This window comes from Pseudopipra pipra, chromosome 5 (genome assembly GCF_036250125.1).
Source record: "Pseudopipra pipra isolate bDixPip1 chromosome 5, bDixPip1.hap1, whole genome shotgun sequence".
Taxonomy (NCBI): domain Eukaryota; kingdom Metazoa; phylum Chordata; class Aves; order Passeriformes; family Pipridae; genus Pseudopipra; species Pseudopipra pipra.
In genome coordinates this window covers 40034219-40061427 of record NC_087553.1, presented here as the reverse complement: position 1 = coordinate 40061427, position 27209 = coordinate 40034219, and the positions used below count along the sequence as shown (strand labels likewise).

The window sequence follows — 27209 nt, the reverse complement described above, 5'->3', positions numbered from 1 at the left end:
TATTCCTTGCTTCCTGAGCTGGGGCTGGAGCAGGCTGCTGCAAGGACACATGCTTTCCCTTTCAGGAGTCTATTGACGACCAAACCTTCTGCATGAGTGGCTTTCAGTCTCTCGACATCCCCACTCGCACTGGCCCACTCTGGATTTTAGGAGATGTCTTCATGTCTGCATTTTACTGCATTTTTGACCGTGGGAATGACAGAGTGGGATTTGCAAAAGCTGTTCACAGGAATGATTACTACTGAGTCATAATAGCATCTATTCTGTCTTAAATGTTAATGTAATAATCTTCAATACTGTGTGAAGTAGGGATTTTACTGAAACTTTGGACCTAAATGCATGCTGTGTTTGCCCCCCTCCAGGTTTTAGGGACTTTGCAGTGATCTTTGTCCCAAATGATATAGTTTGGTTCAATATCTATATGTTTATAACCAAGAAACAATATTTCCCGAGTAACCGATGGACAGCGCAGCTCTCAGGATAAAGCAGAAAAGCTCAGCACTCAGATTTGCAGATCAGGAAGAAAAAAATGCTGAACAGTGCCAGTCTGACAAGACAGCAGTTATGAGTGGGGGAAACTAATCCCAGTTCTGCCTGGTCTGGCTATCCTTTTTTTCTTCTTGTTTGCTAGTTTCCACCTCCTTTCCTACAGCTTTCTTTTTCCTCATCACTTTCCATGGTTTGGATTCTGCTTAACTTTGTTTCCTTAGTGCCAAGGAAATTCTCTTTGAATTATCTTGCTCCAACCAGCTTATATAAAGAGGAATTTGACTGTTGCCTGTGTGACCACTAATTTTCACTACTGTTCCTTGCACACAATTTCCTGCTCCTTACATCATCACTCAAACCTGCTTTTTCCCTTAAGTTCATTATTGATGGATATTTTTCTATTCTTCTTTTGGGTCTCAGCATTTAACGTCCATACCTTAGGTCAGATGCTGCTTTTAGCATCTGACATCTCTGCCCCTTGGTGGTGGGAGAGCTGGAGCTGCATCTATTCACACTACAAAACTCAGATCGCAGGCAATGCAAAGGCATAGCACAGTTCCCTCCCTCCACCACAGATGTGCACCAGCACTAGACATCTACCGCCTCTTGCTCAGCCACCTCTTGGCAGCCTTGGCAGCTGTTTCAGATGAAACAGCCACAGGCAGCTGCACTGATTTGGCAAAAGAAGATTCACCAAAATGATACCCACTGGAGCATTTGTTGGGATTGCTAAAACTGATACTGCCCCACTACACATGAATAAAACTTAAACAAGCAAAATCTGCTTTGGTCCTAGTGCTGTTACAGCTACATTTTATATTTTTTTCAGTGGTTCCAGTGCTGGAGAGGAAGGGGAGGAGAGGGTGTAACAGCAATTGAAAATTCATATTGCTCTGTGTTCTGGAGTGGAAAGATGTGATATGTTGGCATACATCTTCCTAAAGCCAAAAAAATGTCCGCAGCCCCAGCCCTGTGCACTGGGCACCTCCCCAGTAGGGCAGAGCCGTGGGGAGCTGGAGACTGGCCCCATGGTGGCATTGCTGGGACAGGGGTTTGTGGCCCCCAGGGCTTTGCTGCTGCCATCTGCCTGGATGTGCTTAGCACAGACTAAAGTCAACACCCATTGCTGGCCTTGGCAGCATTATGATCACAGCCCCTTAGATTTTGAGGCTTCAGTTGTAACACTCGATAAGTATTACTAAAGCAAGACAGTTTGCCTGTAGATATCTCTGACATATTGATCTTGCCTTCCAGTATGAAATACTCTCCTGTGCCTGTTTTCATGACTCTCTATTTGCAGCCACATTGTGTTACACATTTGGCATCCAGGCTATTAACCTCCAGCAAAGAAGACTTTGCTGCCAGTTGTCTCTTTCTGCAGACAAGATTGAGCTGTGTGAAGTTATCATGTATTTTAGGCCAATCTTGCCTTGATTCCCCTTTGTCCTTATCACTGTTTAAGAATGGATAACTTATGTGAGCTAACTTATTTATCTAGAAAATGTCATTTGTTTGGTCATAAACCAAGACAAACAAACATCTATAAAGCTCTATCCCTCATTTACAGTAGCAGGGTATTTTTGTTTTCTCTACTATGCAGCAGACTTAACACTCTGATACATTTCCATTATTTCTAAAATACTTATATATTCCTCAAACATGAGCTTGCAGTCAGAAATCTGTTATTTATGGCAAAGGTTTTAAGGTTGTTGGGGCATGTCTCTGCAACCAATCAGTCCCAGTACTGACGTCTTGGCTCTATGAATTTCAGTGTGGAGTGTGAACACAACCTAGAAATAGGTGGAAAATCAGGCATCATGTAGAGGCACTGGCCCTCTCTTTGTTCTGATATATCTGATCCTGCTCGAAATTAACACCATTTGATAGGAGCAAGCTGCTGCTCTGACCTAACCTGGCCCTATTCTCTCCTTTTCTAGCTTTGCCAACTTTTGTAATCTGTGTGATTGTTCCTGGTAGACATCAAGTTGACTTGCATGGTAGGTCAAACCTTTGTCAGAAATGCTTCTTGAGAGTTCAGTACAATCAAGATGATGGTGTTTCTCAAAGTGCCTTTATTCATGCAGTAATTCAACATTGCTTATACCTGTGAACATGAATTGTAGGTTGTTGGGTCTGCTAAAAGAATCCATTTACCATGCTAAGGCAAATAGTTTACCAAAAAAAGAGAGCACATAATCCCAAAAGATAATGTAGTACAAATCAGAGTCCACAGATATTTGCAAAAGTGAGATAACAAACTAAATGAGGAGAAGAAATTTTTCTGATAACTCATCCTGGCATTAGCTTATACACAAGCAATGAGCACAATATTATAGCTAACTTGGAGCTGGTCCACTGTGTGAAATGCTAGTTGCTTATTGCAGATTGTGCTGTGTGACTTCAAAGCTGTCATTCCTAATTTAACGCACGTCTACATGTCTAGTAGTCACATCTGTAGGACTGAAGCTTTTATCTGTCTAATGGCTGCTGTGTGGCCACTCTGAGCCTCCATCAAAGAATGAAAACAGGGAGTGCTGGCAGAGTGAGTGGGAGAGGCAGTAAAACCATTGCTGATGTATAATGAAATGTATAATGTCCTGGTTGAAAGCAGCAGTGTGCATCCTAGGCAGTGACCAGGCTGAGAAGATGATGGGAGATGAGCAGAGCTGCATGATGAGAAGCTGGGAAGGCTCTTTCATGCTTAGCAGTGCTGGGATGAAGCATGCAGATGTCTGGGTTGAGGAGGAAGAGCACTTTCCTCCAACACCTTAAACCCTGGTGGAAGCTGTGTGAAGAATTAGTGAAGAGGTGTGATGAGACTGGACTCTCAGTGCAGATTCGTTGTGAACACTTGACAGTCATCTCTGATTTTTGGTTTAAATTCCCTTACAGTGGGAAGCACTGTTCCTCAACCTTATGTACTGTAAGGAGAAAGCTTGATAATGGGCCAGACTTTCTTCGCAGCTGCTGAAAAGCCTTCCTATACATGCACAGCTAAACTGTGTATGGCCAAACTTCCCAGAAACTTGTATTGCTTTCCTGACCTGAACAAAGTGCTACAGAGGAGAGCAGCAGTTACTTTGTTTCTAGCTGTGCTGCTGGAGCTGTCTGGGTATCCTTAAAACGTATTGTTTATACTTCAAATTTACCATTTGTTGAAGTTAACCTCATTGGTAAATGAAGTTCCTTGACAGTTGCTGATGTAATTAAACTGAGAAAATACTGAATAGAAAAGTATGACTTCAGCTACAGGAAGAAACAGGGAATCAGGAGGAAAGAGGCAATGCTTCCAGAGCTGAGTATTGCCTAGGAAAGGCCATTCAGAAAATTGGGCTGCTAGGCTAAGATGCTGTTTATTTCAACATAATTTCACTTCACAGAGTTCCTCATTTTGTTGGTCAAATCTGAACGTAGTAACTTCATTTGCCTGAGGACTTGTTGTGTAGTGGCAAGGGTGAGGTTGCACCAGAACGCCTCACTCCAAAGTGTGATTAAACTGCACTAAGCTGCTGTCAGACACCAGTGTCACCTCATCTCATAGTGTGAAGAAGTGCCTCCGAAGGTGCCTGGGAAAACTGTGCTTGGCTTGTCTGCATACCTAGAATTCACATAATATGAGTTTAAACAGCTCTTCCTTGGGCCAAGTGTCCTCTGCTTTCTAAACTGATCAGGATACATGTGCTTTTTCAAGTGTCTTTGAAGGATTTGAAAGGGTGGCTCTGCTCATACTCTGCCTAATGAACACTAGCAGGATCCAATTCCCAGACTGAAATAATGCTGGAAGAAGTAGAAGTGGGAGGTTGAGAACGGAACTCTGGCTTGCTACAGAAGGGTAGTTGATTTTTGTTCAAAGACTACCCAGATGAGATAGCAGAGTCCTGCTCTATGTGATAGCCTGCTGGAAGGGCTCCTCACCTAAGCTGTGATCCAGAGAAGCAGGAGCTCCTTCCCAGCTTCAGGGAGCCCTAAGGACTCCCCGAAGCCACTGAGGCTACAGTTACCCTGGCAGAGGTCCTGGTTTATTGTCTGAAGTGCAGCCTTCTGGGCAAGAGAGCTGGGTGGACTTGCTGTCCGTACAGTCCATACTGCTTTTGCTGGCTGTTGCAGACCCATAATTTTCTGTGTCTCCCCTTCTCTCTGTTCTTTCCATCCCTTGAGCTATCTGGTGTCCCCCTTTTCCAGGGAGACCATCTACTTAGATACTTACTCATGGGAGAATGCTGGTGACATGCTCTGGACTGTGTTTTTGTAAATGTGGATAAAGAGCTAAAAGCAAGGAGCTGCTGCTGCTTTCCTAACCTGCTTTGAGACATGTTGCAGGAGTGACAGCTGAAAGGCCAGGTCACTACCAGGAGGTTTAGGGAGGTGGCTTGGCAACCCCTGGAGCAGCAGGAGCCACCTAATGCTGGCGCAGATTTGGATTAATGGAGAATGTGTGTGGTGTGTCTGGAAGCATGGGAAGGGGGCAGGGGAAGGAAGTGGAAAGCAATTTTGCTACTGGTCCTGGGCCATTTTGTTGTCTGCCTGGGATGATTGTAGCCTGTGCACTTCCAGCTGAAGATCTCCACAAGACTGGAGCTCTAAACTCAGTTGCCCCTGCAGCTCCACCACCTCTTGAGAGAGTGCCCCAGCCCTGTCATCATGAGAGAGGCCACCTGGGAGCCTCATTTTACAATAACCAGCCACTGGGTATGCCACATACGTGCTCCAGGGAGCAAAGACCAAGACTGAGACTTCCCATGACCTATTTTGCCTCTTCCATTTTTCTTAATGAACTTAAGCATTTAATCCTTTTATTTTTTCCAGTGGCATAGCTTCAGCAAGAGTGGGGCAGGCTATTGTCTTACACAAATGAGGAGCCTGATTTTTCAAGTGTTCCTCCAGGCAGTAAGAGATGGTGGGCTGAATCTCTACAAGCTGAGGAGGGAATTGAGCCCACACTTCGCCTTTGAGCCACTCAAATAGAAAACAAAACTCTTCATGGGTCTTACAGGGATGTCATGGACTTGAACCTGATAGAGTGGACAAAGGCAGCAGTGTTCAGTGTGGATCCAAAGTGGACAGAACCATCTCCGCTCTTCTGATAACCTTAGTGTTTCCTCTAGTTGAGCCTACGCAGCTTGATGTTCTGTGCACTGATGGTTTTCATCCACCCCTGGGGCTCCCAGTTCTCCTGGTAAATGTTTTCCCCACAAGGTCACAGGTTTCAAGCTAACGACCAAGTGGCTTAAAGTATGTCACCACAATGCCTCTTATTTAGGTCTCAAATCCTCTGTTGGATCTTGCTCAGGACTTGTTTGAGCATCAAGTCTGCCCTTCTGCACTTTCAGCAAATCTGTATGAGAACTACGTTCAAGAGAAGACAAGAAGTTCAGTCAAACCCAGAGGAAGCATGGTCAAAGTTTTCTTTCACTTTCCCCATTAGAAAATTCTACTATGGCTGTTTCTTTACTGTCCATGTTTTCCCATAAGTGCTGCATCTCAAACATCTCTGGTGCAGCAGCAGAAGTAACATTGTTTCCATCACTGAAGGTATTTTGTTGTGAAGTTGTCCTGGAATCTGCTAAAGGTGGTGCACAGTCAGCTGTACTAGGTGCTGTACTAGGACTATGGAAGCTTGGTAAACTCCATCGCTGAAGGTTTCTCTCATGATCTGTTATAAGACCAGCAATGTTACTACCATGGAGCTCATGTCTGGGCTCTCCTATCAAACTAGGAAGTGACTGATGCGCCTCTGAGCTTGGGATGTATGTAGTCATTTCCAGAGGGAAAAAAGGTTGGTTCAGAAGAGTCACATTTGCCTTGCCTAGGATCCTTTGGAATTTCTCTTCTGGCATGCTTGCAGAGCGCTCTGTTAGCAGATCTGGTTTGTCCAGCATGTCAAGTGCATTTTCCTCAGCTTCAGAGATGATGACCTCAGGAATTGGCTTGTTTGTCTCAGATGAGGTGTCGCTGTCACCAAACTGAGCCTCATTCCTTGAGGTTTCAGTTATGGGTCCTAGATCTCGGCTATTATGACGTCTGTTACTTCTGTCAACTCCTTCATGTTTCTTCTTGAAGCTCGAGGCAGAGTGCCTCCCTCTTTTGTGCATTTCCTGCAGCCGTCTGATGTGCCCCTTTTCATCTGCTGGGAAAAACACCGAATTCTCACTTGTCTGCCGACTGTAGCGCCGGTGAGTGGGGTATGAAGGACCTTCATGGACGCTGAGAAATCTCTTGACTCTTCTTAACACTGAATACTGTCTTCCATGTTTCTCCTCTTCCCAGGGCCACTCTTCTCCGTAGAGGAATTCGGTATCAGCCAGCCTGCCAAATAAAGCCAGGTAGTAGGTGTCACTTATGTATAGGAAGTATTAGGTCTTTATGCACATATATCCTGCTGTCTCAGCAGGAAGACATAGGAACCAAGGCCTTAGTGCGTCTGTAAGAAAGAGCGTGAAAAGGATGAGAGTGCCAGAAAATAGTGCCTGTGCCTTTGAACCAGCCAGATCACACAGAGAGCTCTCAACATCCAGGTGCCTCTTCTCCTGAGGACCAGGCTGGGAGAGCATTCAGCCAAGCATCTGGCACCATTTCATATTTGGGCTGCAGCCCTTTGAGGCAGCTCCACATGGTTACGCTTGTGCTTAGAGTGAGAGAAAGGGGAGAAAGAAGTCCTGCTTGATGCTGTAGCTTTTTTCAGGAGAATCCTTTGGTCAAAACTAAATGCAATGAAAAAGCTACTGCTGGAAGCAGAGTGCAACAATTTCAAAAAATGTTGGAATTACTCAGATGGCCAAATCTCACTTCTGGGGCATGATAATGTGTCTGAATGTCTCACCTGTACCTGGTGCTCTTCTCCTGTACAGCCTTGATGGTTCATGAAAACAACTGTTGCTGCACCTGCCAGTCAATTCAGTACACATTACTGACTCAGTGCACCCCAGAAGACAAGCCAAACTGTCCTAGTTATCAGTCCTAAGGGCAAGAATGGCAAAGAGGCTTGGGCCTAATATAAGGTAAGGAGCACAGCAAGGCAACACTACCCTGGAGGGACAGAGGAATTTCATCCAGCATTTGTGAAGATCATAGAATAGTTTGTGTTGGAAGGGACTTTTAGAGGCCATCTAATCCAACCTCCCTGCAATGAACAGGGACAGCTTCAACTAGATCGGCTTGCTCAGTGCCCCATCCAACCTGACCTTGAATGTTTCCAGGAATGGGACATCTACCACCTCTTTGGGCAACCTGTTCCAGATGTCTACTTGAGGTGAATGAAGAAGGCTTTGGATTTGGGCTCAAGTTTTGTATATTTGCTTTGGACTTGGATGAATCTTTGGAACTTGTTTTTGAAGTCTGCATAAGAACTACTCATTATTTTTAGAGACATAAACAGAGAAACAGTTCAGATGAGAAAATAACAAAAAGTGAACACATCAGAGCTGTTTGCATTTCACAGGGCTAACAGGGATCTATTTTTTATTCACTCCTTCCTTCATATTTTGTGAGAAGTCCTTCTTATTAAAAAGATTGTTTGCAGACTTAATAATGTTTCTTCTTTGCAACCTTTCCCCCCTAGCAATTGCAGTAAAATAAATTATATTCTATAAGTTTTTCTTCTTTACTTTTTAAATGTTGTTCTTTACTTTACTCTTTGGCATTTTATAGTTTTTCCAGAAGTAAATAATTCTGAAGAGGCTGATTGTAATAAGAGGAACTCATATAAACCCATTGTTCTTTGTAGTAGAATGCATGCAAAATGAAAAAATAAGAGGAATAAAAATGAGAAACCAGCAATTTTGAGGCCAAATGAAACAAAAAAATTAAGCACCTTTTATTTTGATAAAGGCGGGAAATGATGGGAAAATTGTAAACATCTCGAGATAATTTTTAAAGTTAACAAAATGGCTACTGCAAAGTTTTAGAAAAGATTTGCAGATAAGAACATCTACTTGCCTGGTATTTGTTCAGTCATGATAGGATTTACACTTGCTGACCTGTCTATACTACAGTGTGTCACAATTATTTAAAGTAACAGCTTCTAAACCAACTGGCCTATCACTACTTGCTCAATTAGATCCCAACAACAGGGGGCAATCCTATATCCCCTATATGTTTCTTTGTAACAATGGTTCTTATGTTGATCTCTGCAAATAAATCTTCTTCATCCCTTCACAAAATCTGACCGCTCTGACTTGCACGCCCAGATTATTAGTCAGTGAAAAGTCATACAACATTTAAGATGATTTTTTGTTGATCTTCACAAAAATCTGGACTGATTCTAGCTGTCATTTGCTAACTAAATAAGCAAAGGAATAGCTATTTTGCTAATTGGGGAGTGTATGAAGCAGCTGTAGTAAAGAAAGTATTATTAAGAAAAGTCATTCACTGTCTTCAGGTGCCATCCAGTGCTCAGAGACTGTCAATAAACTCTCCCTGCAAACATGCTCTATTTACTAATTATACGATTTAGCTGTGTGTGCACGATTTGTATGTACACTGGAGACGTCATCCCACCAACACCAGCCTGTCCACTCCCTCCAAATATCACTTTCCATTTCCATCTCCCCTGCTTGCAGTATCGTCACAGCCTGTGCTGACTATCCGTCAATCAGCGTGGGCTGTAGAGGTGGTGATCTTTCTGATGGCATTAAGGACCTTAGTACCACTCACCCCATTTCAATAGTCGATCCAAGAAATGAAGGAATACAGTAATCAGCAGCTGCTTTTGTGTAGGGAGGCCGAGCAGAGGAATCATTCCAGTAAATATCTTTCTCCATCCTTGGCAAGTTCATGTGCATCTCATCCACCGCCAGAAGTGAGACCTTAGATTTTTTTTTTTATATAAATTATGTCACTTTCAGCATAGTACAGTATATGAAATAATCTGCTTTATATTCTCTGGGTCAACATTTCTTTCAGAAACCCTTTAACATAAGCTCTGTGTGATGGCCTGGGCATTAGGAAGAGACTCAGTATTATAAAATAAACCCCCTATATCCACCTATATTCACAAAAGTGTGAATTTTATTATAACTTGAGTCTTCTGTACTGCAGAGATATTTATGTCAGATTGCAGTCCTTTCCATAAGCATGATGTAGTTAAATGTGATCCTCCATGTGTTATGAAAAGTTTGTGTCAAGTATTAGCTGTGCTCCTTAAAATGTCTGGAGGTCAAGAATCTTTCTGATAAGCTTCATCCCCATTTTAAGACATTCAGAACCAAGTACGTGACCATCCCGTTCTAGGACCTTCTGATATATTTTATACAAGAGGCTGTAAGGCACTGTAGCATGAGTACCCTGAAGTAGTGCTAAGCCAGAGAGCATCTTTGGTAGTATGAAGTCCTTTCCCACTCCTGTGCACACCTGCATTGCTTACTTTGGTTCATATGGTGGTTTGCTTGGCCTGCCCTTGCTCCCTCTAACTCCTGGGCTCTGCTTTGCTGTCTCAGTGGTCCTCAGCCAAAGTGGAGTCCCACAGCAGCTCACCCAGCCCTGTGCTTGGCTCCATGCAAGGAGAGCAGCAGGTGCCTACTCGTGTCTCTGAGCTCCTTCATGGCACAACAGACAGGGCTGTTTGGGAATTGGGGGTATCTGCAATAAATGTGTACTCTGGTCATCACACAGCTCCTGCCAAGAAAGACACTGGCTTCTGTGGCAACCACAGATGCTGCTGTGGGTGGCAGCATCAAAAGATGAATGGTACTGGTCCTGCTTATTAGTTCAGGGCCCTGCTTGGTCTTTTTAGCATTTTCACTGCCCTTTTTTCAAAGGAAGGTTCACATGCAATATTTTAATCTCAAGACATTCAGATTAGCAAAATGTGTTCTTATCTATGTGGGAACGGCTTTTGGATTTTGCAGGATTGACCTACATTACATGTTTTTCCAGGCATAAAGTGATCTTATAATTTGAGATCAGCCATTTGCATGTTTCGTCAGGCACCATAAACACCAAATGCCAAAATCAAGATGAATTATCTTGCCGAAACAAACTCTGGGGCTCACAACCTTCAGGGAAAGAATTTGTTTTGCTGACATTTGGTGCCCTAATTTGTACCTCAATTTAAGAAATAGGATTAAATGTAATGATAACCTATCATACAGTGAAGTGGGAAGTAGAAATAACAACAGCAACCTGTAAATTTCTATCGATGCACCAATTAGTTTCAAAATCATCATCATCTTCTCCAAATGGATTAATAAGCTGTTCAGCAACCTGAAAAGAAAATGAGACAGTGAAGAGAGGTTGGAATGCCATGTCAGGACTACTGCTGCAGAGAAAGTAAGATTGGATTTTTCTCTCTCTCCCTGCCTGTCACTTGCAATCATAGCTTGATTTCCTGTTTGATGGTGTTGCCAGCCTAGCAAAGGAAGAGCTCACTTTCCCTATAGATTCATAACTCTCTGCCTTGCTGGTGCTGTCAGTCATGATTGTTGGTGCTGGCCTACTGGGAATTGAGACATGTCTGGTAATTGTCACATGGTAATTGTCACATAAGATAGTCATTACCTTTTCTTACTGTTGTCTTTGGCTCATTTAAATAAATGATTTAGCAGCTAGGGGCTCTGTTACTGTACTGTTATCTATGATAGTCTACCAGCCCACTGGGTCAGTATTCCCAAGCCTCGCAGCTGGAGTTTGCTGGATAGAGTAGAGCTTGGCTCTCCAGCTTAGCCCTCAGACCCTGCTTCTTTATCAGGGTTAATCCCAATGGCACCCTTCCACAGCTTTTCAGGAAAAGCAGCCCACAAAAACCTTGACTCAAGTAGACTCCATGCATCATGCTAGCCAAATCCAAGAGACAGAATCAGAATCTGTTCTTTAATTTAGCCTTCTGGCTTGGGTTTCTCTACCTGAAGAGATAGAAACTGCAGGGCAGAAGCCCATCCTATGGAGGACATAAGCAAACAGTGAGCTCAGGCACCTTGGTGATGAGGCACCTTATTCTGGGAATGAGTCTGGGAAGGGAACCCTCTCTGGCTGTCCTCATCCAGTAGAAAAACAACCAGAGACTGCCTCTTCATCCCCATGATCACCAAAGTACATTGTGGGGAGAAAGCGCATAGCTGCTGAGGGAGGAAAAAAAAGGATGAAACAGGAAAATTAAAAAAAAAAGGTTTTAGGAAATGCAGTCTGCTTCTCTATTTCTTACTTCCTTGGTACGCTGAGGTTAAATATCCTCTCCCTTCCATGCTTTTCTCCTTCTGTTTAAAAGCCCTGCTTTTGAAGCCAATCACATTCTTGATGACCCTTCCAAACCTTCCTAGTGGTCACCAGGACCAGAAGCAGCAATCAATCATTGATTTAATGTGCATATGGGCAAAGAAGCTGCATGATTAAACGGTCCTGCTCATTAACCTCACTATGAACAGCTATGCTCTAAATAACAGATAACAGTAAGGTATTTTTCCTACGTGTCTCTAGGTTGTGCCCATGGGTAAGCTGACTCTTCCAGGCCACCACTTCCCAGGCCAGCACTGTCAGATAATAAAGGACCTACTGAGTACACTAATCCTATGAAAACACATGTAAGGAGGAATGAAGAAAGACAGGGGCACCTCTGCTCATACTCGTTGACTGGGCCTATGTTATTAAGTTCTGGGTATAGCTATGAAAGTGCTGCAATAGGAAGGAATCAGAACACAGTCTGTGCTGTGGCTCTGGATCAGCTTTGTGTGAAGCAGAGATCACCACCCAAAAAACCTATCATATGAGCTTAAAAAAGTGAGCAGCACAGGGACAGAAGGAACAGCACTGGTGACCTTTTGCTTGGCTGACCTGATCCTGGAATGTGAGACACGGATTTATTCTCCAGAAAGGAATGTAGTGCTGGTCAACTAAACTCTGTATTTGGACAGTCCATCTATGCCTGTAATGAAAATGGGGATTTAGAAGTGTCTCATCTGATGGGAAACTTTGGCCCTGTACTGTAGGTATAACAGGCCAGGCTTGAGGCCAAGGAATGAGCTCAGTTTAGCCATTATTTCTGAGGAATTGCCAAATTACTGGAAGTCAATATCTCAGGGCCCTTTTTGCTGCCTGGCAGCCACAGGCCAACACACTCAGCAGGAAACCGACTGTAACCTTCAAGACAGAAATATCCTGACTCGGGGCACTGAAGGTTTGGATGAACCTCCGGTCTGAGGGAACACTGCTGATATCAAATTAGCTTTTGAAAACTTCTTCTCCTCCCTTCCATTTCCTTATGCAGAAGATTTTTCAGTTACAATGGCATCTCATACCTGCTGTAGCTGGGAGTTGGCTGCAAGCCCTGAGCCTAACTGGAAGAGATGCTACTAACATCCTTCGGTGCTGGTGAAGGGGAAACCATTGCCCCTCAAGAGCACCAGAAGGGCAGTCAAGAGGAACAGCTTAGTTTTGTAACCCACTAGTAAAACCCTGGAAGACATTGCCTAGAGATAAAGCCTCACTTTTCTCCAGGAGAAATTGCTACCCTCAGTGCACCAGCCTCCCTTCCTCTCTCTGCTGCTCCTGTCTGGGATGGTTTCTATGCAGCAACCCCCTTTTTCCCCCTGATTTCCTATGACACAGGATTAGAGTAGCTTGCCCTGCAGCCTCCCTCACAACCTGCCAGCTTGGTATGCTGTCTTCCCTACTGTACTCTTTGGAGCTGGCTGGGGGAAGGGTCTCTAAAACTGGCAAATTTTGTGCAATGTGTATTCTAACAGAAAAGTCAGAAGTTTCCTCTGACAGAAAAGTGAGAAGCTTCCTCTAAGTTTCCAGCCATGATAAATAAACACAAAAGGAAATATTAATGTGCACAGACCCTTATGTACCAATTTGATTTTTATTTGAAACCTTTTTCCAGTTAGTCTACTGCAGAGGAGAGAATCACCTTGAGATACCTGGTTTAATTACTCAGCTATCAGACTGATGGTGATATGTTAACCTAGCAGTCGTCAATGGGCTGATGGGCAGCATCCAATTCCTTCTATAAATGTTTTTAATGAATGTTTTTATGTAGTGGAGTTGTAGCCAATATTGGCTGCCATTCTTTCATAGCCCCCTGGAACTGGAGACCTTTAATTGCCTGCATCTGATGAGGTTAACAGCCGATACTAGAGGCTGGCTTTGATTATAAGAAGAAATTATGATTCAGTCCCTTTCAGCCAACGCCAGGTCTGGAGCAGTATTTCCCTGCTGAACAGTGGAGTGGGAGAAAGGTTTTTTTTTTTTATCTTTCATATGTCATTTTATAGGCCAGGTCCTGACACCTGATTTTTTTGGGTAATATTCCCTCGCGGTGTTGTGGCTGCATTGGTGCTACTCAAATGGGCTCTTTCAGGTTCATGAACATTTCTTACTGTACAATCAGGTGGAATTAAAGATGTATGGCGTGATGTGTCTATATGACCACAGAACACTTAGGGCTGAATTCAGCTTTGGTGTAACTCCAGTTATTTTACAGTGTGTCACAGATCTGACACCTTGATGAGCCCCATAGAGAGGGTTCCCCCATCACCTTTCCAGAAAGCTAGTTTACCTTGAGCCATCCTGCGTAGAAGAAGAACTGTAACAGTGTGAAGATTGGAATGTAAATATCTAAGTCATGGCCCTGATACCCTTGGTCAGTATCCAAAAATTGGCGCCCTATCAGGCAGGCAAAGAAAAAAGTATAGACTGCGAGAGTAACAACCTGCAAAGAACAAAACTTCATTGAAATAATACATTGGAATAATACAATCTTATGCACAAAGCAACACATACTCAAAGGCCTGTGACTGCCTTTTGCCATGTAATTTATGAATCTGTAGGAAGGTATTGCAAATAGGAAGGCCACAGGTATAATTATGGCCAGGAAGAACACCCAGGAAACATAAAAACATTTCAGTGCTTCCCTCCCCTCTTCCAAACTATGCAAGATCTTCAAAACATCTCTGCATTAAATATGACTTACATAGTTAGCAAGGCCTCCACGGTCCCGCAGGAGTGCACCAGTGCTCCATAGCTCAGAGACTCTGGTTGAGACTATGAATGTTTTGTACCAACCTCCCCTTTCTGGAAATCGTGTTTCGCATTTACTAAAGGAAAATAGCTCAGTACCTGGGTATAGACCAGTGGAATTCCAACCCAATCATAACCAAACAAAAGACTACACCAAGACCGGTATTTATTCATCTCCTAAAGGGGAAAAACAAACAAACAAAACCCAACAAACTCCAACAAAATAAAATTGCATGGGGTACCATTATGAATTATAAATATTTTGTGACTGTTCATTTTTGTACATATAAAAAGGACAGGGAGATATGGAAGTCTAGTATATATAAATTGATACCATAACTATATCCAGCACCCCTTTTGAATATTCACTTGGTTTATGGAGTTGGAATGCTTAGTATATTATGTATTTCTTCACAAACTATCTTCTGTTTCTATCTTATCCCCAGCCTAGTGATACATGAAAGAGAATATATTATATCATAAAAAGGATGTTTTACCACTTAATGAAATATTCAGGGAGATTATCTTCCCTGTAACTGATATTAAAATCTTCAAAATGCTACATTATTCTCATTTCTCATATTCTCAGCAACAGAAAAAGTATGAACTTACAATGATGTTACAATAATATTTTATTCATCGATTTATTGCTTCTTTTAATACCTTCTTAGTCATATAAAAAGAATCCCAGCAGGCTGCTGCTGTGTGTGTTTGAGTGTACATTGGTACACACAACCAAAAGTGGGATAAATCCTGAGTAAGATAATTTAGATGACACAGGAGATCTGTGTACATTAAATAAAATCAATTATGTAAGTGAAAAGCTACCACATAGCAATTTCAGATTAGTTTTCTGTAGATTTACTTTTTCTACTTACATTCATCAGTGTCTGCAGATCTACACTGTCTCGAATTCTTCCCTCTTTTCGTGCCTTTGATGCTAAATTTCCAAACCACACAAATGGTACCCAGTATTTCAGGTGGGGAGACTTAAGTTCATCAAAAAGTTTTCTTTCATATCTTGTCATAAAACCTGTTTACAAAAAAAAAAGTCAATTTATTCTGTGCTTTCAGTGCTACTGATACTATAAATTTTGAATATGTTTGAATCTGTTCATGTGATATTTGCATAGAACTCTTCTAAACACAATTTATAATTCTAACTAGTAGCCTATTCCTTTTTTTTTTAGCTTTTTTTTTTTGCCAAGATAGATCTTGCTTGAAACAACGTATTTTTGCATTAACTACCTATGCAAAATTCTTCGTTACCAGTATAGGCAATAATTTGCTATTACCGTGTTCTCATATCTGACTGCTGACATATTGTAGATACATACAATGTTAAGAATTGTACAAATTACTCTCTAGTTTCATATTCTGCTTTCAGAAAAATAAGGAACAGGATATATCAGTCAAAAAACTCACTTTTCAGCAACGACAGCTTTCAGCAGCATCTCAACATATGTTGTAAGGGCAATTACATGACCTTCTGATTCTGATAATTTTTTGGTAAATTTGCAAAGCAGTGAGCGAGCAACAGAGGATACAAGTGCATTCACGAAACAGAGCTCAAGAGAGTGTACCTTCTGCTAGCGAAATACTTCCCTGCCAGATTGTTTCATCTTTTCTTTGGGCTTATGAAGGCATGCAAAGAGACAGAGGGGGAATCATGAACAGAAATCCCGCTGCTAATGGGACACTGGGCCAGGTGACATGCTGTGGGGCTGCAGGCTGAAGCTGCTCTCTGCCTGGCAATTTGCCTTGCTCGGGTGCTGGGAAGGTATTATGTTTCCTGAAGATTCCCCTGCCTTGTGAAATCCTTCTTCTCCTTACTGCAAGCAAGTCCATGGTCAGATATCAGGGGAGCCAGGGCTGTGTGTGACAAAACCTGCATCAGAGCCAATTGCTGCCTGGGACTTGGCAAGGGAGCAGCTGGGCTTTGGAGCAACACCTCTACCCCATTGGAGCAGAAGGCTCTGCTCTGCTGTCCTCCTTTCACCTAGCCTTGGATAAAAGCAACTTCAGAAAATTCACATTTTCCTTTGTCCAAATCCTGGATTTTCTGGGATTGGAGCAATCTTCAGGTTCAGAGGATCTTAATTTTTGCTCAGGTCTGTCTCATCTAACAGGGTGGGTATAAAGCTTCTTTTGCTGTGTTTACATTAGCCCTGAAATGGGACAAAGTTAGTAACATGACAGCCCCAAAATAAGTGGCTCAGCTAGTCAATTACAAGTTTGAATGCTGAAAATTCAATAAGGGAATTGAGAGTAGACTCCAACTAGTAACTGAGAGTATGTCCATGGTTGCTAACATTGCTAAAGATAGATGAGGCAGCAAAAAAATAAATATACAGAAACTTAGGTGTGTCATATAAAAATGTGAATAAGGATAAAGAAGATTTGCTAAACACGGTGACCTTCTTAAATATTCTGTTGTTGAGGAAGATGTCACTGTTGTGCAGTTGCAACAAGTTAACACAGGAGATTTGAAATACTGCAACTACTGAGAAGGAAGGCAAGGACAGGACAGAATATTCTGTGATAGAGGAAATGTTCAGCAGCAAGACAGTACTCCTGCAGTATCCTGGAATTTGAGAGCAGAATAAGATAAAGCTTTTAAAAGGTCTTTGGGCAGTTTGTAGCCAGTTCTCATAATCAACTGTACAGAAATAATCAGGCAACCAGACAAATTGACCTGCTAGTCATGACTCGTGACTCCTAAAATTCAGTCTTTCAGGCTACCTTCCATTTCTATCGGGCCAGCCTGATCATTACAGGACAGGAAAAGATGTTTCTGTCAGGCTAAAACAGACAGACAGGATAACAGTCTGGAGTAAACACTGGATGCAAGTCACTTGGAGGCTCTGGGAAGTCATTATCTGGAAGGACACAGCCTGAGGGGTGTCACAAAGAATGGCAAAGCTCATTTCAAAGGATCAGTTCAGCTTTCCACTGAAACTGGGCACCTTTTGTTCAGGAAAGCTCAACAAAGTCTAGTTCTTTTAACAATAAAGTTCAATTTGACATTAGACATAGTATTCCTATTGCAGAAAATACTGGTGAAGGTGACGGCAATACAGACAACATGCAGCTCTGAACCACTTGCTGTTACTGCAGTGGTAAAGAAACACTTCATATTCCATCAAATACAGGAGAGGATATCAAACCTCAGTTATTAAATTACATGGTTTCTAAATGTGGTCATACTATTTGTTTTTAGGAGTATTTAAAGAATTAACTGAGAAACTCTCTAAAGAACACTAGATTTGACAAGCAATGGAAGGCTGGAGCAGCTCCAGAAAAACAGAAATATTTGTCAAATATTGTGCCAAGATCTTGAAAAGGATGATCTAAGGAATGACAGGGCACTGAATCCTTGTGGAAGTATGAGAAGATTGACATGGGGTGCAATCAATAAAGAATCAAAGGGCACTAATGTGAACAATGCCAACCAAAGAGATCTTATGGGATAATTATTGATGAGAACACAAGCCTGGCTGGAAAAAAAAAATCACTTATGCTCTTCCTCAAGTGATTAGAAGAGTATTCAGTTTTCCTCACAAAACTGAGCGGTTTGAGATAAGACTGGTTCAGGGTACCTATATTAAATATTCTGAATACTGGCAGTTACAGAAGAAGGAACAATGACCAAGTAGATAAAAGTTACATTTTCTGCTTCTGTGTTATGTGGGAAAGGGTTAATCTAGATGCTTCCTTCCAGTGGAGGATTTGAGACTGCAGACTTCAGCCATCTTTAGGTATTTGTGCTGTTGAGCTCACACCTCATGTTTCTCTTCAGCATTTCTTATCAGCTGGTTTTGGTGGCTCTCTGACCAGTGGCTCACTCTTTTCTCTGTTTTTTAAGACTTGTGATCTTGAGCATCCAGCTTCCCCCTTGCACCTTGCAGCCAACAGAAGTGCTATCTCAGGACTGCTGCTAGGCATTTGACACTTATGGTATACGTGCTGCAGCACTCAGCATCACAATGTCATGAATCTGCCTGCATCTACTGCCTACAGTTCCACAGAAAATGTTAGAATATAAAAACGAGTCAGGAGGAAGGTCCAGCACTGAAGTCCATATCCTATAGAGAGAGACCATATATGGTGAAGCTACTGAGTGCTATTCAAGCCTTTATGCACTACTGAGAGGAAAATGGTGTTTTCATCTAATAAAAAAAAAAAGAAGAACCCAAACCCATTACAAAATCCAGTGAATAGATGACTGTGCAAGTTCAGACTGAGAATAAAATTGCCCTTTTCAACAGCAAATTCACTGAATGTCTGTTCACCTAGCATGCACTGTAGACTCCGGTATATCCAGCTGAATTTTAAATCTGGGCTGGTTGTATTCCTAGAAGATATTACAGCTTAGTCGGAAACTGCAACATGATAAAGGATGCTGTTAGTAAGTTTTTGTGCCTTGTGTTATGGATGAGTCAAACTAGATTATCGTGATACTGTTCTCAGATTTAAAATCTATGAATTTAAGCAGTTCATTTGCCGAAAAGAGAAATGTGTAGCGATAGCTATGCTGTGGCAGTTCGCAGTTTGACAGCAAAATGCAAAATTGTCACAAGTTGTTTCAATGATGACTGTGCTGTAAGTATCACATTCTGCTGCTCACATTCATATTAAATGCCTCCCTCCCATGCAGTCTGATATGTAATGCCACAGGGAGCTAGGGAGGGGATGATTGCAGATTATTGTCTAAATCACTGGATGTTAATAGGAGCAAAATATACCCTGAAGTGCTCAGTATTGCATCAATAAAAATTCTGCATCACAATATGCATTAAAATTTACAGAAGGAGGACTGAAATCCAGAGCTGACTACACTATCAATACTTAGAAATACAGTTTATAGTGAAATATTTTCCACTGTTAAAAAAACTCAACAACCAAAACTTGTTTTCCGGTCTACAATTTTTGTACAACACTGTGACATTCTGTCTCTTTTGGAACAGATTGTCTTTAGCAATAGGGAGGCAGAGCTGGATTAACTGCCTGGAAATTCTGTAATTTTCCAGTGCGTAGTAGAAGCAGGTTGCTGGGGAGAGTGACAGAAGCTCCCTTGATCTCTCACAGGCTCAGGTAAACACTGTTGTTGCAGAGCACAAGGAAAAGAGCTTCAAAATCCAATGAATCCAAAATAAATTATTTTTTTCCTAGTAAGATTGGTGCATCCTGCCTGGACTTTTTTTTAATATCCAAGGGTTCTCACGCGTATTTGAAATGTGCATATGTATATATACACTGCATATTTTAATGTGCTGCAACTTTGCTTATTAATCTCTGCCAGAGGAATAAATTTAAGAAATGAAAGACATTCAGTAAAAAACATATGACTTCTCCTATTTGGAACAGATCCCCACATCTTTGCACTGGTGTTCTACCTCTGACTATGCCAGTCAGAAGACACAGTGTCACACCTTGCCTTTAAATAGTCAGTGGTCAGTCCTTCATAGACAAGCAAAGTGTTACATGACTGAACTCCCTTCACCATCATCACACTCACTGTGTTATCAAAACACAGAAAGTGAAAACATGCTTAATACTTAGGACATTTATTGCTGAAAAACTAAGGTAAGGTTTTAAATTTAAAGAAAAAACCCTTGGGGCTGAGGATTTTTTAAAGTAAATTACAACACTTAAAATGTGCAATCTACTTAAAATGCAGTCTACTTAAAATAAATTGAGATAAAGCTGTACTTGTGTGTACTTGTGAGAAAAAGTTGTATCCTAGACATTGAGGCAACACCATATAACAAGTTACCACTCCTACTGCATCATACTATATTGCAGCTTTGTTATTTTTCATGCTTTAGAGAACGTTATACCTGTTCCATATGCCTGAGTATTTGGGGCAGACCTATTGCCTCCACTGTGTCTGAAAAAAGATTCACATAAGAGTCTTAGACTCATTTGATTTCTATAGTGTTGCTAAATGAAGACTGTAGAAGTATTAAAGATGCATGCTTAAGGTCCTGTCATTTAAGTCACTAACAAAAAGGTGACTGCTTTGACATGGGTTAGTATGGGGCACACATGGGGCCACAGAGGAAAATAAAAATGTCTGGCTCCTTCCCTCCCTTAGCCCCCCCCCCCCTCCCGAGGGAAAGGAAAGCAATTTTGTGAGCAGGACTCTGATACCTGCTCCTACCACATGGTCCATGGTGGGGAACCTTTTGTACACGGCTGTGCTCACAGAGCGAAAGATCAGCAGAGACGTTAAATTCACATAACGCATGAGAGTCCTCCTTAACAAGCGCCCATATTCATCTCTGCCCTGGACACAGCTAGAGATGAGGAACATCAGACGATCTGGCCATGGCAAGTTCACAAACTGGTTCCACCAGCGATTCACCACCAAAGTAACATAGAAACCTGGGGGTTAGAAGAAAAAAAAAAAGTCCGGTGCCTATCAGGATTTCTGCTTCGGTTACTTTGATTTAGTTTGCAGAGTATTATTCATAACACTAAGCTGCTACATTTCCCAGAATAAACGCAGTAAGTCATGTCAAAGCCCAGAATGCAATCAGTGCTAATTATTTAATAGACACTGCAACTTAATGGCACATTCCAGCTGAGTATCTCAGACCTATGAACCTCCAAATTTCCTCTTCTGTAGTGAAACTTAAGTGGATTTAGTGCCTTGAAAGATCAGGCATAACGTATGAGTGTTATTTGGCTATATATATACATATATATATATATACATATATATATATATATACAAGTATATGGAAACTTTTTTTGTTGGTATGTTAAGAACATAAGCATAAGTGTTGATGTGACAAAAGCAATTTGAATTTAAGGAGACCTGTTGGAAGCTGATGATTTATTGTGAGCCTCTAACATCCCACATGCTCCTCAGCTCTGAAATGCTTCCATGCATGGACATTCACAAAATGCATGAACAGAGACAGTGTTGAAGAATAATTTCACATGTAACCGGTACTTACCAAGCACAAAAGTTACTGGGATTTGTTCAGCATATTTGTCACAGTAAATTGATAATTTTTCAAAGAACCGTTTTTGGCTACCTGTAAGAAAAAATCTGCAGCAAAAATAAAATGTATTTGTCCTTGCATAATATTCTGGCACTAGCTACAAAGTGCAAATAAGTATAAATAATCAGGTATGTGCAACGGGGAGCAACCTTGGCTAATGTCTTCAAGCGAATTCTTAAAGGTAACATGCTGAACACTTTTGGCATGTACTAAAGAAGCTGGAGGAGAAGACAGTATTATTCCCTGCTCTTTGCAGTTTTCTTATTACTAAGTTGATTGGTACTACTAATTAGAATCAACATACCTGGGGAGACTCAGTTTGCTGTCTCATACCGATCAAAGATGATAGTAAGCTGTAAGTCTGCAAGTAGAGTTTGCTCTCATTTTTCAGAGGGGTACTTAATGATAATACTCAGGTCTGCTTGAATTGCAAAAGTTTACCAATCTCTAATTGGTCCTATTTGAAAATGTCATGTTGTTGCAGCAGTTTTTTACTCTGACTCCTTTGAAATTTTTCTTTTCCATAACATTAAAAATACAACAACTGTATTTGTTTTGCAGTGAGGAAAATATTCACCAAATTATAGCAAATCGAGTGGACCATGTCAACTGCTGCCCATGGGAAAAAGATATGTACAAAATACAAGCTTAAATATAAACTTAATTTAAAATTTTATAGATGAATATTATTACAGTTATTCTTTGATTTCATAGAAAAGAAACATATAACAAATATTCGATGGGATTTGTTTACAATTGTGCAATAAAAGCTGGAGCACATATAGAAAGCTTCCCATGGTGTATTTACCATGGTCTTCAATTGCCTGACATTTCAGTAAAACTAGATTAATTTAAATGAATGTGAAACTCTGTTGTTTCCTTACATAGTAATACTGTAATTTTCTTTCTGAGTTTACAGGTATAGATTCCTGAACATTTTGGAAAATTACTGATTAATGACAAACTGAAGCTCATTTTCTCCTTGCTTCACACAAAAGGCAGACAGGTATAATTACGGATCGTGGTAAGAGCTGAATCATGATTTTGATACTTCTGTGTAGTGTACTTCATCAATTAAAAGTTTCACTGTACTAATTGATGCATTCCATCTGTCATATAGCTGTTTAATTCACACCTTGGTGGAAGAAGCAACTCTTCTAACTGATCCTCCCAAGTGCTGGATGACACACAGATAATAATCATATCTGGCTTCCATGCAGTTTTCCTTGGCTCTCTGCAAGCCTAAAAATAAAGTTTGCATGCCTTTCTAGCTTTAAGCAAAACTTTTCTTTTCCTGGCTATATAACCTGACTCTCAACTTATTACCTCTTGGGGTTGTTAAAGAAATTACTACTGACTAGCTGAAGAGTTCTGCAAGGAGAATAACTGATCATCTAAAGCAGGGAGGCACACTCACCTCCTCCAGCTCAATATCAGAACAACAAAGGCTGTATAATCTAGGCTAGCTATGAGTGTTTATTTAGTGTAACTTCAGTGGGATAGTTGCTCAGTGCTGGGCTGAAAATACAATCAGCTGAATATGATAGAATTTACACTCTACATACTTTATCTGGAACAGTAAACTAAACATGGAAATGAAAGCCCATTAGAAAAAGTCCAAGGAAAAGATAATAATTATGTAGTAACCTCCCCCCATCACTCATCAGCCTAACACTAGGAAGTGTGAAACTTCAGTATAACATTTAATGAGATGTGAATTGGAAAGAGTGTACCTGTATAATACACTTATCGCTGTGTAAAGAGTAGCAAAAACAATAAATTCTCTGTACAGCAATTTGTAGATGCTGCCTTTCCACCTTAGGAGTAATCTGTGAAATCCAAAGAAAGTGGCATTTGCTACTTTGCTGGAATAAGTGACTGTCATCGTCTTGGCAGGCTGTGCCTAGAAACAGTAGAAGAGAAGCAGGAAACCAACAACATTTTAGACAGCATATCCTAGCCTGAATGCACCCTTGTATAGATAGATACATAGACATACATGCACATATAAATATATAAAAGTATGTGTACATAAATACATGGTGTGTGTATTCATATATACATATAGAAAGAGAGAGAGAAATAAAAATCTTGTAGTTACAAGCCCTATTGAGTCTGTCCCTGCAGACTGACTGATGCAAGGCTGTATTTGGGCTTTACCTCAAAGACTACCCAAACTCAATAGTTAGCACTGAATGTGGCCACTTTCCTGGCTGACAGTGGCAGAGACATGTTACACCTCTGAAGTCTCTGGTTACTCTCGGTTTGCTCCAGTCTGCTGCGAGCAAAGTATAGCAAGTAAATTTGCTTGAAATTTTTTTCAAAACTTCTCAGTTTCTTGGTAAGAGAAATAAAGCTAAATTACACAAATGCACTTTCCTCCCCAGCCAGTATTTTTAGCTGGCTTGGTAATTATAATAATCTAAAAAACAAATGAGATTTGGAGACTGCCTCTTTCATTACCAGTTACGACAGCAGCTGAGATCAGCTGGAGAACTCTGTTATTTCTCACCTTGACCTACCAGACTTACTCATCAATATTTCAGCGTTGCATGGCCATGCAAAACAGGCCATAGGGTTGCTCAGGTAGGCAGGGTGCAACACAGTATAATTAAAGTACTACTGAAAGTACACAGGTAAAATACTTTGTGCTGGGTTTGTTACTTGCTTACCCAGTATAGGGAGATGTTACAGAAATTTTGATGTGCTTGCAAAAAAATCCCAACTCCAAATGTAGGTGAAAGAAGTTTTATACAGCATGCAAAAAGGGAGTAACTAAGACGAGCACCTCCAGATAGTTACTGTGTTTCACAAATATGATTCTTGTCTATATTTTCTTGATGCCACTGTAGGACATTTGTACTTGGGGAAAAAAAATCTGAACCCCTAGTTAATAGATGACTTGGTAGTATTTTATGCAACTTGGCTCTGTCTCTGATGCAGAGCATAAAGTATGCCATTAAAATTCAGCAGTAAAAGCGCCACTTTTTCTTTTAGCTGCCAAGGGAATCAGTAGGGAAAAGACACCATAAGCCTTGTACTACTGACAGGCTGTCTCTTTTTTTCTGCAGAATGGCTACTTGAGGTTCACCAGTCTGGGATTGGAGATTATTTTTTGTTGTTGTTTTTTTTTAAGACACATGGGTTTTACTCTTTAGCATCCAAATGATAGCTTTCCTTTCCCTGAGCTTTAGCACAGACCTTTAAATTTTTTTTGTCATTGCTGTACTCCATGAAATTCAATTCAGGAGCCAAACTGGCTGACTGGAATGCAGAAATACAGTCCTGTCTGCTAAAAATTCTGTGGTCAGGATTCAACGCTTAAAAAAATGGAAAAGATGTCCATCCTCCATCAGAAATGGGGCTTTATAAACAATGAAAGAAATCTGTGGCTGGGCTATAGGGGAGGAATAGGGTAAAAATATACTCTTAAAAATACACTGAGTTTCCTTGGAGCGCTCTAGGAGGCTTTAGGCCGTGGCCATTGATGCTGTGCAGTGTGCATGTTCAAGCCATATAATTAGTGAGTGTGTCTCTGTCTTCCCACTAGTATGCAATTTGTAATGGAAATCTCCAGTGGGACTGACTGCATGTAGGGAGTTCTTAGATTTTGAAAAGATGTCTGATAATGTGAGGGCTTACAACCCAGCAGGAACCCAGACCCTCAGTGTAACAGTGCCATGATGAGATGATGAAGTTAGACAAATACAGGATGAAGCAAAACATAAATTGCTAACTATGGGGGCAACTAAATGTCAGAACACAGGACTGGATAGACACCCTGTTGTTTTAGGTCTTTAAGCTGAGAGCAGATAGTTGGACAGAAGAATTCACAGAGCTGAGACACACAGGGTTGGGTCTGAGGGCTCTGTTTGTCTCCCCTAGTATCTGGGTATCTGTTAAACTTTTTGTGTGGCTTCTTCTGTTAGTGCATCATGGAGGGAACAAGATTGCTTGCAGCACCCTTGCAGCATCTGCAGCTCTGCAGGAAGGCAGTGATTAGTGTCAAAAACACAGTTCTCAGTTTCTGCACATGGGGTTCAGGAAGCATTAACTCCTCCCAGGCATCCCAGTACCTGGAACTGCCAGTAACTGGTCAGTAGCTAAGCTGGACAAAATGAGTTCTCCTCCTCTACTGAAGCAAATCCTGTTTTGCAAGGCCTAGTGGATGGGTTTTGGCCACAAATGCAGAGCTGTAATGATAATAGGATTCAGGATTAAGAATATTCCTCCCTGCACTGGACTGGGAAATGAGAGTTTTATCCATTTGTCTGCTTGATTCAAGCAACTACATTTTACTTAATCACACCCCAGCCATCTCTCTCAGTGCTTAACTCAATGCCATTGGCTCTGAATAGAAACTCTTCTTATTAACTTTGGAGGCACTGGATGCCCCTGCTTTTTCTTTCTGCCTCTGAAATGGGGCAAATAAAAGTGGGACTGTAAGAGCAATGTCAGGCTTTGATGCCTTGGTTTCCTTGCCCTGCTTTGCCTTAGTGCACTGTGTTTTAGTTTCCTGCTAAGCAAATGCTTTATTTAACATTTATCACTAGGTTCATATAAGGACTTCAGGGTAATATAATTCAATGTCCTAAAATATACATTAGGTCAGATAAGGTGATTATAGAATGCTTTGGACCGTACAAAACTATGAAAGATAGAATTCTGGAGAATTCTGTTGTCTGGAAACAACTACAACCACTTGGGTATGGCCTCCCCATGCAATGGGAAGTTTTGGTGTAAAGCCTTGAGCTGAGCCTGGCCCTTGCATGGTGGTCCCAAGCCCTTGGTTCATGGGCAGCCTGTCGACTGAGAGTCCTTCCAACATTACATTACTTATGGTCACAGGAAATTAAAAAGCTAAAACTGAGACGAACCGGAAGAGCAAAGCATAATGATGCCCCCTGGCACATTCCTTCCTGAGCACTGTTTTGGCCAGGGCTGAAGGACAGAGCACATTAGATAACACAGACACCGGTGTTAGGAAAAATGTTCCTATTAATTGTGTTGCCTTTAACTTCATTAGCAGATGTAGGGCTAGGCTGGTATGGATTTGTGAGTTCTGGGGACATAGTACAAGTTATGCCCATTTGCTGCCTGTAGACACCTTGACTCATATCTGTGATGTTGCTTTTCCTTTTGCTCAGTGTTTATTCCCTCTCTGAACCTTTCTCAACCACAGGTTGAAATGTGAGTTATATATTACTCCTCCACTTTTGCTAAGATCATCAGAAGACTTTAGCCATAAACACCTAAAAATATGTGTGTCCCACCCCATTAATATTGAGCTCAACTGTAAATGGGATTTTTGTCTAGCTGAGAATTTCAGGATATATTAGGATTCAGAGAGAAACCACAGTAAAAAATAACAGCCATCAGTGTTCCCTAACTGACCATGAAAGGCACATTACAGAATGTATAAATAAATAGTGCCTCTACACAGACCTACTCCTTGTCGTTGTATCACCTTATTTCTTGGTTCATGGCATAGGAGAGAAAGTGAATGAGAGAGATTTGAGTTAAGCCAACTGTAAAAACATATTAAGCTCACACTATATCCACTGACCTGCTATCTTGATTCGGCAATCCAAGCCCGAAAGTAAATCCTGGACCCTTCCTCTTTCTCAGACGTCCCAAACAAAGTCCCCTTCAGATCTGCAATAGTCACCTTGCTCTTCCCTTAACCTGAAGCAAGGGGTTGCTGCTGCCGAGCCCCAGGAGAAGTGGACTGACAAGAACAGGGGTTAAAATGTCTTT

At 41.3% G+C, this 27209-nt stretch overlaps 2 protein-coding genes across 9 annotated transcripts in view; one reads left to right on the top strand and one right to left on the bottom strand.

Annotated features, from left to right (window-relative positions):
* LOC135414678 (cathepsin E-A-like) overlaps nt 1–2777 on the top strand; it is a 10923-nt gene extending 8146 nt beyond the window's left edge. Inside the window, exon 9 of the mRNA XM_064655707.1 lies at nt 66–2777. Coding sequence (XP_064511777.1) covers nt 66–245 — 180 coding nt within the window. The 3' untranslated portion in view covers nt 246–2777. The remainder of the gene's footprint in view (nt 1–65) is intronic.
* Nucleotides 2544–27209, bottom strand: BEST3 (bestrophin 3). Of its 8 annotated transcripts, XM_064655690.1 has the most exons (10): nt 27019–27204; nt 23186–23355; nt 21405–21499; nt 20593–20826; nt 15318–15472; nt 14539–14616; nt 13979–14131; nt 10609–10689; nt 9142–9293; nt 2544–6795 (listed from the first exon to the last, which is right to left on the bottom strand). In XM_064655690.1, the coding sequence occupies exons 2-10, from the start codon at nt 23335–23337 to the stop codon at nt 5886–5888; spliced, it is 2010 nt and encodes a 669-aa protein (XP_064511760.1). In that variant the 5' UTR covers nt 23338–23355; nt 27019–27204; the 3' UTR covers nt 2544–5885. The 8 variants fall into 8 exon arrangements, with proteins under 8 accessions (XP_064511760.1, XP_064511762.1, XP_064511761.1 ...); XM_064655692.1 differs by lacking the exon at nt 13979–14131; XM_064655691.1 differs by lacking the exon at nt 14539–14616.

Excerpts from the sequence above, each read along its gene's own strand:
- BEST3 (XM_064655690.1), bottom strand. The coding sequence starts at position 23,337 with ATGACAGTCACTTATTCCAGCAAAGTAGCAAATGCCACTTTCTTTGGA. Across the intron at positions 9,294-10,608 it reads GCATCGATAGAAATTTACAG|GTCTCACTTCTGGCGGTGGA; the intron begins GTTGCTGTTGTT and ends AAAAAATCTAAG. Across the intron at positions 6,796-9,141 it reads GGATCGACTATTGAAATGGG|GCTGGCTGATACCGAATTCC; the intron begins GTGAGTGGTACT and ends TTTATTTGGCAG.